This window comes from Crotalus tigris, unplaced genomic scaffold, assembly GCF_016545835.1.
Source record: "Crotalus tigris isolate CLP2741 ecotype Arizona unplaced genomic scaffold, ASM1654583v1 scf7180000017950.1190679, whole genome shotgun sequence".
In the NCBI taxonomy this organism is placed as follows: domain Eukaryota; kingdom Metazoa; phylum Chordata; class Lepidosauria; order Squamata; family Viperidae; genus Crotalus; species Crotalus tigris.
The window spans coordinates 807,468-821,116 of record NW_024096740.1 but is presented as its reverse complement, the minus strand read 5'-3'; the positions used below and the strand labels follow the sequence as shown (position 1 = coordinate 821,116).

Here is a 13,649-nt window from a genome sequence, read left to right as displayed (position 1 = left end):
CTGTGATACTATAGAACTGCAAATGGGATTTTGAAGAGGCAGCATAGAAAGAGTATAGATTATTTTTGAACTTTGGTGTTGGGGAAAGACCCTGAAGAATTACTGTGCTTGGAAGGAAAGAATGGATGGATTCAATTACAACGTGATCGTTGCACTTTGAGAAGACTTGAAGATTAAGGACATTACACATCATTCTGGATAAAGTCTTGTCACTAGGAGTCATCGCTGACTTGTTAGCCCACAATCAGAGTCTCCTCATCAGAAAGGCATGAGTCAAGTTCTCATGGGAATTGAGTCTCTTGAAAAGCAAATTTAGAAAGGCTGGGCTAAAGAAAGCAAAGGTGGTTCATATGGCCTAAATCTGGAATACGTTGTGCTCCGATCCAGAACAGGTGAGAGACTAGATCAGACGTGTCAAACACAAGGCCCGGGGGCCGGATGCGGCCCGCAAAGTGGTTTCATGTGGCCCGCGAAGCCATCCTGGAAACAGTGAGGGAACGGGCCCTGCTGCCTTGGCCCTGGCCCAGGCCGGCCAGGAGCCAATGTACAATTTTGTGGTGGCCATCTATGCCGAAACGCATTCAGTCTTAGCTCCACAAGGCCGTCTGGAAACAGCGAGGAACCAGCCCCTGCCGCATCGGCCCCGTTCCCTGGGTGCATGCTGGGGAGGTGTCACCCTTTGTGAGGAATGAAGAAATGCACCATGCCTTGGCGCTTGTCCCGGTCCCACCCCCTTCTGCCAGAGACCCTGAGATCTGTCCCACTCCTGCCCAGGCCCCCACAGGCACCCTTGACGCGAACGATGTAGAGCTGGCCATGCCCGCCCAGTAGGCCACACCCACTCCATCCACGCCCACCCAGTCTTCTGAAGTGGCTGGCTGGGGTAAATAGGACCTTAGAGAAGGAACACAGGAATCAAGGATGTTGCTGTTGTGGTTCAGGCAAAGCAGTGAATGCCACTCCAAATTAGAGTGTGTGTGTGTGTGTGTGTGTGTGTGTGTGTGTGTGTGTGTGTGTATCTTTCTGGGGATAAAGGGTAAGGAGGATGGAGATTACAAACCATCAAATCACAATTTCTCAACCTCAGCAACTTTTAAGATGGATAGATTTCAACTCCTGGAATTCCCTAACCAGCTCGACCTGTTCAGTTAATGCAGGGGTAGGCAACCTTGGCTCTTTTATGACTTGTGGACTTTAACTCCCAGAATTCCTGAGCCAGCATGGGGGAAACTATGGCCTCTTCATGACTCGTGGACTTCAACCCCCAGAATTCCTGAGCCAGCCATGGCTCAACTTGGAAACCTCTCCCTTTCCCCTCAGCATGGCTCGCTCAGGAATTCTGGGAGTTGAAGTCCACGAGTCATAAAAGAGCCAAGGTTGCCTACCCCTGAGTCAGTGGTTCTCAAATAGTGGGGCGGGCCCCCCAGGGGGGGCGCAAGGCTCCGTAAAGGGGGGCTCGTTTGACCTCGGCAAATACTGTCATATTGGACGCACGTGACACACGCAAAGGACCCGATTGGATAGACAGTCACGCGGGGGGGCGCGAAATGTTTTCTTCTTCCTAGGGGGGGCATGACAGAAAATAATTGAGAACCACTGCCCTGAGTTAATGTTACCATTTGACTATCTTTGTGTTTGTCTCCATTCATTAGTGGTTTTTTTTTTTTAATTCCTTTTCTTGGGGGTAGTACAGGTATAAACAGTTTTAGTAACTCATCATCATCTCTTAAAATAGAACAAATGTTCTCCCCATATCTCATCTCATCTATTAAAAAAAAAAATCTTCAAAGCCTCATTTTTCAGTCTTGGTCAGCAAAAATCCATTAAGGGTTACCGGAAATAACAACATTATCTGTTTTAACCTTGATTAAATAAAACATTTTTATATTCCTTCCTTTAACAATCTTGAACTTTTTATTTCCCTTCCCTTTACTTTTAATAATCTTGACACTTAACTCTCCTGATAATAATGTCCTAGAGCTTGATTTTTTTTCCTCATTTCTGTTTGTCTTTCCTCACAGATTTTTTCCAAACTTAAGTCTCTTATCCTATATAAGAAAGTTATCCAGGTCAAATGCTTTTGGTTTGCTTACACATCAGCCAGTTTTATTTGTGTATCCAGTGTAACATCTTTTTTTCACATCATTCCTGCAGCCTCTTATTTTAAAGTCCACTTTCAGATCAGTCTTAATCTTTTCAGGTAAAACCTCTTCCTCTTCCATAACCTCTTTTAAGTACAGTCTGTCTATAGAAGCAGAGCCTTAAAATTAACTTCTCAAGAAACGTGAGCCCGTTGTTCACAAATATTCTTTGCTATGTCCAGTATTAAAGTATTATTCCATTATGTATTAGCAAGTCAAATTTTAAGTGTTTTTCTTCTTTAATTGTACTATTTAGTTTTGGTTCCCTCTAGTGTCCAATTTTTAAAATGCCATTTTGTCATTTTTTTTTAAAGTATTCAAAACAACAGCCTTTTCCCACGAGAAAGGATTCTTATAATTGGTTTCAGAATCTTATTTCAAATCCATCTGGATCCTTGGTCGATTTGTAACTTTCCAAAATCAAAGTTCTAATCACTCTGTTGCTGTTTATTCCCCCCCCCAAAAAAGAAAAAGGAATTAAGTTCTTATACCTGTATTTGTATTTAAAACTTCTTTCACTAAGCCACATAGCCCAACATACCCAAAAAAAACCACTGCAAAAAAACAAACTAGAAACAAAAATTAAAATAAGCAAGAAAATGGTAAGAGAACACCTATCCGACCTTGACGAATATGAATCACTAGGACCCGACAGATTACATCCCAGAGTTCTGAAGGAACTGGCAGATGTTATCTCAGAACCATTGCACCATATCTTTCAAAAATCCTGGAGCACGGGGGAAATACCCGAGGATTGGAAAAGGGCTGATGTGGTCCCCGTCGTCAAGAAAGGGGGAAAAAAACAGACCCAGGAAACTACAGACCAATTAGTCTTAACATCAATACCTGGGAAGATCCTGGAAAAGATGACCAAAAAACAGATCTGCGAACAGTCAGAAGCAAACAAAGTTATAAGTCAGTGGTTCTCAACCTTTTTAATGCCGCAACCCCCAACCGGTCGTAAGTCAAGGACTACTCAATGGGTCGTAAGTCGAGGACTACTCAACTGGTGCCGCACCGTTTGCAGACTGGGGCTTTTGTCGGGCTCAGCAGGGCAGAGACAGCCTGGACAATTCCTATTGGCTTTTGAAAGCCAATAGAATTAGACTCTATTCAAGAGAGTCTATTCTAATGGCTTTCAAAAGCCAATAGAATAAAAGGGAGTAGCACAGCTAAGGAAAAGGGGGGGAAAATGGCGGACTGCGTTGTTTGGCGACCCCCGTGAAATGGTCGTTCGACCCCAAATGGGGTCCCGACCCACAGGTTGAGAACCACTGTTATAAGTAGTAGCCAGAACGGGTTTGTCAAAAAGCAAACAACTGCTTTAATCCCACTGGTCTTATCATCTCCTCATGTAGTATAACTGTCTGGAGCGCATGTGGGTAATCTCAAGCTCTCTTCTTGTCTGGAGAGGAAGTACAAACAGCTGGTTCACTTCCTGGTTCTTTATTCTGCCACCCTCCTTCTCTCTGCTCTCCATTTTGTCCCCAGAAGTTATTTCTGTCATCGTACTCCTCCTCCTCCTCCTCTGTCCTCCTCCTCCTCCTCCCCCTCCATCTCCAATTTTTAATTGAAGGTAGTTGTATATCAATCTATTTGTTCCCATAGGTACCAATGAATCTAATAAGGGCCACAGCAATTCTACGCAGGAATTGCTAGGAGCGCGCTCCACAGTTTTGCTGAGTGCTGTCAGCGATTCTGACCCCGTTTCAAGGCCACATCCGAATGGGCTGAAAACCTTAAAAGTGATGCTGAAGAAACTCCCAAGCCCTCAGAAAGGGCAATACAAGGGCCCCGATGGTGACCGTAGAGTTCCCGAGTTTTCCAAAACCATTAAAGACAGGACAGCCCACCCGGGAGAGAGGTCCTACGATTGCTCTGATTGTGGGAAAGCCTTCAGAAAGCCGTATCATCTTTATCGGCATCAGAACGGCATTGCATGTCGTAAACCGAGGCCCATTATTTGCGATGCCATTTTTGCAGAGGAGAAAATTGCCTGTAGAGGTAGGTGTGATGACCCAGCGGATAATTAATTTAAAACGTTCTCCCTTCTCTTTCTTCTCTCTTGTCTTTTGTCATGTTGCCCTTTGTACTTCATCTGAGCAATTGGTTTTGATCTTTGCCAACATTCCTGTTTTTTCCTCTTTATGACTGAACGCTTAACAGTAAAATCTTGGTTAGGTGGTGAGAAAATCCATCGGTCTTTATGTAGCAGTGCACTTTATTTCTCTCGGCAATCAATTATAGATTATATCGGGCCGACGTTGGGTTTCCGGGCTTAGAAGATCAAGACCTTTGAAATGAAAATTAACAGTAAATTAATGGCAGGTAGAGAAATGCATAATCACTTAAATAGGTTTTCAAAAAAAAAAACGCATTTGATTTATATTGTCCTACTGAATTGTTGTTGTTTTTTTTTAATCTTCCCGAAAAGCAGGCGAATGAAGGCCAAGTACTTTTTCCTTCTTTTGATCCAAAGGTCATTTTATTTTCCATGGCTTTATTTAGATGGACTTTTGTTCTGAAAGGCAAATATATATGTATCGTTAATAAATTAGAACAATTCCCAAGGACTTTCTACAAGCTTTTAAGATTTCAGCTAAACCATTTTTGCTCTGTCTTGCCTTGAGAGACAATTGGTTAAAAAAAAAAAGTGTTTTTAGATTGATAACATTCCCAGGTTTGTCTATGGCAGGGGTAGGCCACCTTGGCTCTTTTATGACTCGTGGACTTCAACTCCCAGAATTCCTGAACCAGCATGGGGAAACTATGGCCCCTTCATGACTCGTGAACTTCAACTCCCAGAATTCCTGAGCCAGCCTGGCTCAGCTTGGAAACCTCTCCCTTTCCCCTCAGCAGGGCTGGCTCAGGAATTCTGGGAGTTGAAGTCCACCAGTCATAAAAGAGCCAAGGTGGCCTACCCCTGGTCTGTGGAGACTCTCCGTCATTCAGGTCGTGGTTGCCCTAAAGGTGCTTTTTCACCCGGCAACTGGACTTTCTCGTTTTTCTTTGAGACATTTTGCTTTTCATCCAAGAAGCTTCTTCAGCTTCTTCTGAAGAACTGAAGAAGCTTCTTGGATGAGAGGCGAAAGTTTAGTTATGGCATTCACTTCACGGCGTTACTTTCACTGACTGGAACCAACAGAACGGCTGCTAGAATTGTGTATGTCTAGTTTAATGAAGAGAAAGACGAGGGGGGACATGATAGCTGTGTTCCAATATCTCAGGGGCTGCCCCAAAGAAGAGAGAGTCAAGCTATTCTCCAAAGCGCCTGAAGGCAGGACAAGAAGCAACGGGTGGAAACCAACCAAAGAGAGAAGCAACCTAGAACTAAGGAGAAATTTCCTGACAGTTAGAACAATTAACCAGTGGAACAACTTGCCTCCAGAAGCGGTGAATGCTCCAACACTGGAAGTTTTTAAGAAGAGACTGGACAGCCACTTGTCTGAAATGATAGAGGGCCGTGGTGGCGAACCTATGGCACGTGTGCCACAGGTGGCACGCAGAGCCCTCTCTATGGGCACGCGCGCCGTCGCCACAGTCCTAGACCTTCAGCTGGTTTTTATAAAATCTTTTCACTTTAGGCCTCCGCCGCCATGTACAAAAAAAAAAAAAGATCAATCAATCAATTTCAACTTCTCATGGGAAAAAAAAGATCTCGCAAAGTTGGAATTGATTGATTAAAATTTTTAGTCCCACCCAGTCTGCCGTTACCACCGAAGCCACATCCACCCAATGAGCCACACCCACTCGGCACCCGATGATACATAAGTGGGTTTTAGGTTGCAGTTTGGGCACTCGGTCTCTAAAAGGTTTGCCATCATTGGTATAGGGCAGGGGTAGGCAACCTTGGCTCTTTTATGACTCGTGGACTTCAATTCCCAGAATTCCTGAGCCAGCCATGCCGAAGGGAAAGGGAGAAGTTCCCAAGCTGAGCCATGCTGGCTCAGGAATTCTGGGAGTTGAAGTCCACGAGTCATAAAAGAGCCAAGGTTGCCTACCCCTGGTATAGGGTTTCCTGCCTGAGCAGGGGGTTGGACTAGATGACCTCCAAGGTCCCTTCCAACATCATCATCATCATTATTATTATGGATCATCGCACAGTCAGCCAGATGTTCAGACTGGATTTGGCATTTTGTCTACCTATCAAGTCTTTACCCAGGACCTGGGATAGGCAGATGTGGATGTTTGATGGTATTACAGATATCGTCGCAAGATGGAAGCAGTTCCTAATAAGGCCGCCTTTTGCAATTGACTAATAGCAAATTTGGCAATGCCAATGGTGTTCAAGTGGTGCTCCAGTTGTTTTGGGATTGCACCCAAGGAGCCTATGACTATTGGTACTACCCTTGCTTGCTTTTGCCACAGTCTTTCTATTTCTATTTGTAGGTCTTTGTATTTTGTTATCTTCTCCAGTTCTTTCTCGTCTATTCTGCTGTCTCCAGCCACTGCCACGTCCACTATCCAGACTTTTTTGTCTTTCTTATCGACAATTGTTAAGTCTGGGGTGTTATGTTGCAGGTGCTTGTCTGTTTGAATTCTGAAGTCCCAGAGCAGTTTAATTTTATCATTTTCTATGACTTTCTCTATTTATGATCCCACCAGTTTTTGCTTACAGGCAAATGATATTTTTTGCAGATCTTCCAAGGCACCATTGTTGCTATTTTGTCATGCCGCTGCTTGTAGTCAGTCTGTGCAATCTTCTTGCAACAGCTTACCAAGTGGTCCACTGTTTCTTCAGCTTCTTTGCATAGGCGGCACTTACTGTCTTTTGCTGTCTTCTCAATTTTGACTTTGTATGCATTTGTCCTTAAGGCTTGGTCTGTGCAGCCAGAATTAGTCCCTCGGTCTCTTTCTTCAATTTTCCTGCTCTTAGCCATTGCCAGGTCTTGTTAATATCTGCTTTCCCGGCTATTTTTTTCATGTATTGGCCTTGTAGTGCTTTGTCTTCCCATGCCTCTATTCTGTTCTTCATTTGGTCTTTCCTGTAGGCCAGTTTGGTCTCTCCAGTAGTTAGTAAGCCTTCCTGATATACTAATTTCAGTGCATCTTCATCATTGTTCTTCAGATATTCTTCCAAAGCCATTTTTTTCTTCTTCAACCATCTGATGTATTTGTAGCATTCCACACCCACCTATTTGCCTTGGTAGATAAAGTTTGTCAATGTCACTGCGTGGATGAAGGGCATGATTCATTGTCATTATTTTTCTGGTCTTCCTATCATCATTATTATTATTATTATTATTATTATTATTATTATTATTATTATTATTATTATTAACAAGCTGATCAGACTTTATTAGCTGGTATTAGTTGGGGTTGATAAGGTTTGCAGCATTGCATATCTAAACTGTTGATTGTCCTTCTAGGGGAGGAAGAATCCAGAAGTGCGACTCTTCTGCCGGAAAACATCAAATTGGAAGACGAGGACGGAGCCTATCCAGCTTGCAACGATCAACCTTCTCTGAGGGGCTATCTGAAGACAGAACAAAGAGAGGGCAATGCTGCTGGGAACGAGGCCTCCGAACATCCGAACACCAAAATGCATTCCTGCACAAAATGCGGATACCAAACGGAAAAATTGTCAGACATTCTTAAACATTTCAGAAACCACAACAAGGAAAAACCTTACAAATGTCTGGACTGTGGGAAGTGCTTCAGGTGGTTCTCAACCCTCATAAAACATCAGCAGACCCACGTAGCCAGTCCGCAACCGCCCGTTATTGCCGAATGCGATGTGACACTTAGCGGTAGGTAGAAACTAGATGTTAAATGTAACATATTATGAGCCTGCTTTTTCTTTTTTCTTTCCCTACAAACGAGGCGTTCCAAGTGGTAACGGGAGACCTCTTGATCCTCCTTTTCCCGCCTTTTTTTTTTCCTTCATCTTGTGAGGTAAAACTGCGAATCGGGTTTAGGATGTGTTACCGCATCATTTCGGGGAAGCGTTTGTGGGAAACGTGAAACGCCTCTCAGATGACTTGAGCCAGAACAGACCTGTCAAACACAAGGCCCGGGGGCCGGATGCGGCCCGCGAAGTGGTATCATGTGGCCCATGAAGCCATCCTGGAAATAGTGAGGGAACGGCCCCTGCTGCTTTGGCCCTGGCCCAGGCCGGCCGGGAGCCAATGTACAATTTTGTGGTGGCCATCTATGCTGAAACGCATTCAGTCTTAGCTCCACAAGGCCGTCTGGAAACAATGAGGAACCGGCCCCTGCAGGGTTGGCCCGGCTCCCTGGGTGCATGCTGGGAGGTGTCACCTCCCCAGCTGCGTTTCTTGCCTGTTTTTCTCCCTCCCTCATCTCAAATATTTTCCCACCACTCTGTACTTAGGAAAGAAGGAAGGAAAGGAGAGGTGGGGGGGTTTGAGGGAAGTCCTACCTTAGTCCTACTCTGCTGCCCCTTTCACCATCCCTGTGCCCCCTCCTCCTGGCTTATCCTGAGGGTCTCCCATCCTATTGCTAAGGAAGCTTTGGATACAAAGCCGGGTCTCCTCCCATGGAGAGGGAATGGGCCTCCCTCTGACTTTGCCCTCGTACCCATCATGAGCAACCTGGCTAAGGAGAGCAAGCACAGCAACAGCAGCCTTGAGGAGGAGGTAAGTGCAGCTGGGCGCCCCCTTGGGGAAGTGGGGCTGGACTTGGTGCCGCGGGTGCTCGAGGGCCAGGCTGGGCGTTTGACCTCTGCTGCCCAGGGCTCCGGGCAGCCCGCACCACCATCCAGCCCCCCCTGCCCCCCCGCATGTCCTGAGAGGAACGGTGAGGCTCCTCCAGTGGACCATGCCTTGGCACTTGCCCCGGTCCCACCCCCTTCTGCCAGAGACCCTCAGATCTGTCCCACTCCTGCCCAGGCCCCCACAGGCACCCTTGACGCGAACGATGTAGATCTGCCCACGCCCACTCCATCTGTACCCACCCAGTAGGCCGCACCCACCCAGCCCCCTGAGGGCAACCGCAATGCTGATGCGGCCCTCAATGAAATTGAGTTTGACACCCCTGACCCAGAAAGTAGGAAAATAAAGAATCTCTAGGCCAGTGGTTCTCAACTGTGGGTCGGGACCCCATTTGGGGTCGAATGACCATTTCATGGGGGTCGCCAAACCACGCTGTCCGCCATTTTTTTCCCTTTTCCCTAGCTGTCCTACGCCCTCTTATTGGTGGCCACACCCACTTCGGAGTCACCACAACATGGGGAACTGTATTATGGGGTCACGGCATTAGAAAGGTTGAGAACCATTGCTCTAGGCAGCCTGTAGATCAGTTAAGAATAACTTGCTGGCGTGTACATCTCAAATTCAGTCCATGGTACAGCTAGTCCTCGCCTTTACAACTATTTGTTTAGTGGCCGTTCAAATTTACAGCGGCTTTGAAAAAAGTGACTTACGACTGTTCTTCACACTTTCGACCGTTGCAGCATTTCTCTCCCCCCCCCCCACGGTCACATGATCAAACTTCAGACGCTTGGCAACCGACTCATAGTCATGATGGATGCAGTGTCCCGGGATCACATGATCAGCTTTTGTGATCTACTGGCCAGCAAAAGTCATCAGCAGAAGCTGGATTCACTTAACGGTCATGTTGCTAAATTAACAACTGCAGTGATTTGCTTAACATCTGAGGTCGTAAAAGGGGGGGGAATAATAGCTCAAAACTCACTTAACAACTGTCTCACTTAGCAACAGCAATTCTGGGCTCCAGTGTGATCATAAGTCGAGGACTCCCTGTACTTTGAATTAAAAGAAGTCCATAAACGGCGAGATCTTGGAATAATAATGCCGGTCTTAAAAAAAACTTGGCTGGAGTTTGGTTTGACCTCCTCTGGTCTTTGAAGTCAGTAGAGCTTACTGGTTCCACACGAGAGTGCAAAAGTCATTGTTTGGGAATTTGATTTTTTAATGTACAGGTTTTCCCATCTCTGGGCAGATTACAACAATCAGCTAAAACAGTGGTTCTCAACCTTTTTATACGGCGATCCCTGATCATAAGGAGCACCGCGCATCCGCGGCGGCGCCCCCATGCGCAGCGCCCCTCATGCACGCCGCCCCTCATGCACGGTGCCGCCCCCTGAGGGGAAAAAATGGCGGATCGCGTTGTTTGGCGACCCCTGTAAAATGGTTGTTCGACCCCAAATGGGGTCGCGACCCAAAGGTTGAGAACCGCTGAGCTAAAACAATATAATAAAACTTTATTGTCATTGTATGTGTATATACAGTATACACATACAACGAAATTTATGTGACACCCAAAGACCAGGTCCCACACACATAATCCCCAAACACACTCCCACCCACCACAATTCCCCACCCCTAAAACCGCCCAAACATCCACCCAACAGACCAAGTAATACTGTCCAACAGTTCACTGATGGTGGCCCTTTAGTTAATTATTAAGTGCAATTATAGCTCTGGGATAAAAACTATTCAGGACATGTGTGGTCCGAGTTTTAAATGTTCTATATCTTCTGCCAGAAGGCAACAGTCCAAAGAGATGGTAAGCAGGATGGGAAGAGTCTCTGAGAATATTATGCAACTTCCTCAAACAGCGAGATTCGAAGATGTTGTCCAGGGCTGGTAGCTGGAGTCCGATAATATTCTGGGCAGTTTTACTAATTCTCTGTAGAGCTTTTTTGTCCGCTACAGAGCTGCTCCCATACCATGCAAGAATGCCGTATGTCAGGACACTCTCAATGGTGCTCTGATAGTAGGACAGAGGTAGATGCTGAGATAGATTTATCTTCCTGAGCCTTCTCAGGAAGTACAGCCTCTTCTGTGCCTTCTTAGTAATAGTAATAGTAGTAAAGTTGGAAGGGACCTTGGAGGTCATCTAGTCCAACCCCCTGCTCAGGCAGGAAACCCTACACCATTTCGGACAAATGGCTGTCCAGTCTCTTCTTTAAAACTTCCAGTGTTGGAGCATTTACTGCTTCTGGAGGCAGGTTGTTCCACTGATTAATTGTTCTCACTGTCAGGAAGTTTCTCCTTAGTTCTAGGTTGCTTCTCTCCTTGATTAGTTTCTACCCGTTGCTTCTTGTCCTGCCTTCAGGTGCTTTGGAAAATAGCTTAATTCCCTCTTCTTCACAAGCATGTTAACATTCATAGTCCATGAGAGGTCCTCCGAGATATAAGTGCCGAGAAATTTAAAACTACCCACCCTCTCCACCTCCTCACCATTTATGTACAATGGTAGATGTACATCTCATGATAGGATAGGATAGAATTAGAATAGAACAGAACAGAACACAACAGAACAGAATAGTATCAAAATAGAATAGAATCAGAACAGAATCGAATAGAACAGAACAAAATCGGGATCGAATTGGAATAGAACAGAATAGAATCGGAGTAGAGTAGAATAGAATAGAACAGAACGGAATGGAATAGAATAGAATGGAATGGAATAGAATTTTTATTGGCCAAGTGTGATCTGACACACAAGGAATTTGTCTCCAGTGTATAAGCTCACAGTGTACATTAAATATTGTTCAGAATAAAATGTTTGATGGGCTATATCGGGTAGGCCACCTTGGCTCTTTTATGACTCGTGGATTTCAACTCCCAGAATTCCACGAGTCATAAAAGAGCCAAGGTTGCCTACCCCTGGGCTATATACTGTAAAAGTCCCATTTTTCTTCAATGATTCTATTATTTCCCATGATAATGAAGGGATAACACCGTGGTGGGTCACTCCCTGAAGGTGCTTGCTTTCTATCGTTAAGAAGACCCAGTTTGTCGTAGTGGTTAAGCTGCTGATCTAGATACCAGTTCCAGTCTCACTTTAGGCATGAAAGCTGTCTGGGTGGCTTTGGGGCAGTCACGAGTTAAAAAAAAACAGTAGAATTTTTTTTAAAATAAAGCATGTATACGGAAATTCACCATTAGACTCTGTCTCAGAGCCTTTTAATGCCGTTGCTATCCAGCAAAACTTCACTCCATTCTTGGGAATTTTGGAAGAAAAGCCAGCAACTTTCATTTGGGATTCAGTCCGCACAGTGAATAAGGCAGTGTTTCTCAACCTTGACAATTTTAAGGCATGTGGACTTCAACTCCCAGAATTCCACAGCCAGCAATGCTGGCTGTGGAATTCTGGGAGTTGAAGTCCACATGCCTTAAAATTGTCAAGGTTGAGAAACACTGGAATAAGGAGAAAGGTTTTGAGTTTGAGGGTGGTAGAGTAAAATGCAAGTTCCAGATCTGACCGCAGAGTAAGAAATTATTATTTTGACTGCGGACACAAACTTGAAAATCCCTGGCTGCTGCTTAACGAATTCTCAAATCCGAAGTAGGAACAGGGCTCATTTTGCCGCCGCCCCCATTTTCCGTGATCTGAATCATTTCTGTTTCCCCCCCCCCACAGATGATGAGGAGTTGATTAACATCTTAGCGAAGAAGCCTCCCCGGCAAGAAGCGGGTATGCGGAACTTTCTAGAGAGGCCCTCCAAACGCTCTCCGGGTGCCGTTTGTCCAGCCCCCAAGTCTTCCAGGGTGGAGGCCTCGCCTGCAATTCGCTCCAGGGAGCAGAACGGGAAAGGCAAAGCCGCTCGTCACAGAAAGAATACGAAGAAAACCCGATATGAAGGTCTCGAGAAGAAACACGAGTGCCTCGATTGTGGGCATCGCACCTATTTCCTGTCCGATCTCGTGCGGCACAAGAGGGCTCACCCGAACGATACGCCCTACAGGTGCCCCGAGTGTGAGAAGCTCTTCGTCCAGCCCTCCTTCCTCAAACTTCATCTGAAAACACACAAGGTGGAGGGGAAGTCGGTGAAGACGAAAAAAGCCCCCCAGGGAGAGAGGAAGTACACCTGCTCAAAGTGCGGACACAAAACGTACAAATTGTCCACTCACCTCTTGCACATGAGAGCCCACGTGAACGAAAAGGAGAGAGCTTACATATGCGATGAGTGCGGCAAAGGTTTCAAGTGGAGCTCCAATCTTTCCCGGCACAAGCGGATCCACGCACTCAACGAAGGCTTTAAGATCAGGAGGCCCTCCTTCACCAGGCATTTCGAGATAAACAGAGGTGGGCACCCCAAATTTCGGACCTTTGTTCATTTAAGCGTAAGCCGTAGTTTTCTCCTGAGCTATAAGCAGGTAGGCAGAATAGCTTTAAAAAAAAGGGATGCACAAGGGACTAGAGCAGCGGTTCTCGACCTGTGGGTCGGGACACCTGTTTGGGGTCGAACGACCATTTCACGGGGGTCGCCAAACAACGCAGTCCGCCTTTTTTTCCCCCCCTTTTCCTTAGCTGTGCTACTCCCTTTTATTCTATTGGCTTTTGAAAGCCAGTAGAATAGACTCTCTTGAATAGAGTCTAATTCTATTGGCTTTCAAAAGCCAATAGGAATTGTCCAGGCTGTCTCTGCCCTGCTGAGCCCGCCAAAAGCCCCAGTCTGCAAACGGTGCTGCAAGTTGTCTGCAGCGAAGGTGAGCTGTCTGGAAGTTTCCAGCCCTCCCTGCTGAGCAACTACTAAAAATGTAAGTAAAAGAGGGCCAGGGGTGGGAGGTGGGA

At 45.8% G+C, this 13,649-nt stretch overlaps 1 protein-coding gene across 8 annotated transcripts in view; it reads left to right on the top strand.

The window, feature by feature from the left end:
* LOC120308826 (zinc finger protein with KRAB and SCAN domains 7-like) overlaps positions 1–13,649 on the top strand; it is a 64,894-nt gene that overhangs the window by 41,259 nt on the left and 9,986 nt on the right. For 7 of the 8 annotated variants that reach the window (XM_039345358.1, XM_039345357.1, XM_039345356.1 and 4 more), the window contains 3 exons: positions 3,750–4,145; positions 7,511–7,891; positions 12,495–13,160. In XM_039345358.1, the coding sequence (XP_039201292.1) occupies positions 3,750–4,145; positions 7,511–7,891; positions 12,495–13,160 (1,443 nt within the window). The remainder of the gene's footprint in view (positions 1–3,749; positions 4,146–7,510; positions 7,892–12,494; positions 13,161–13,649) is intronic. The other variant, XM_039345359.1, reaches the window with a different exon arrangement.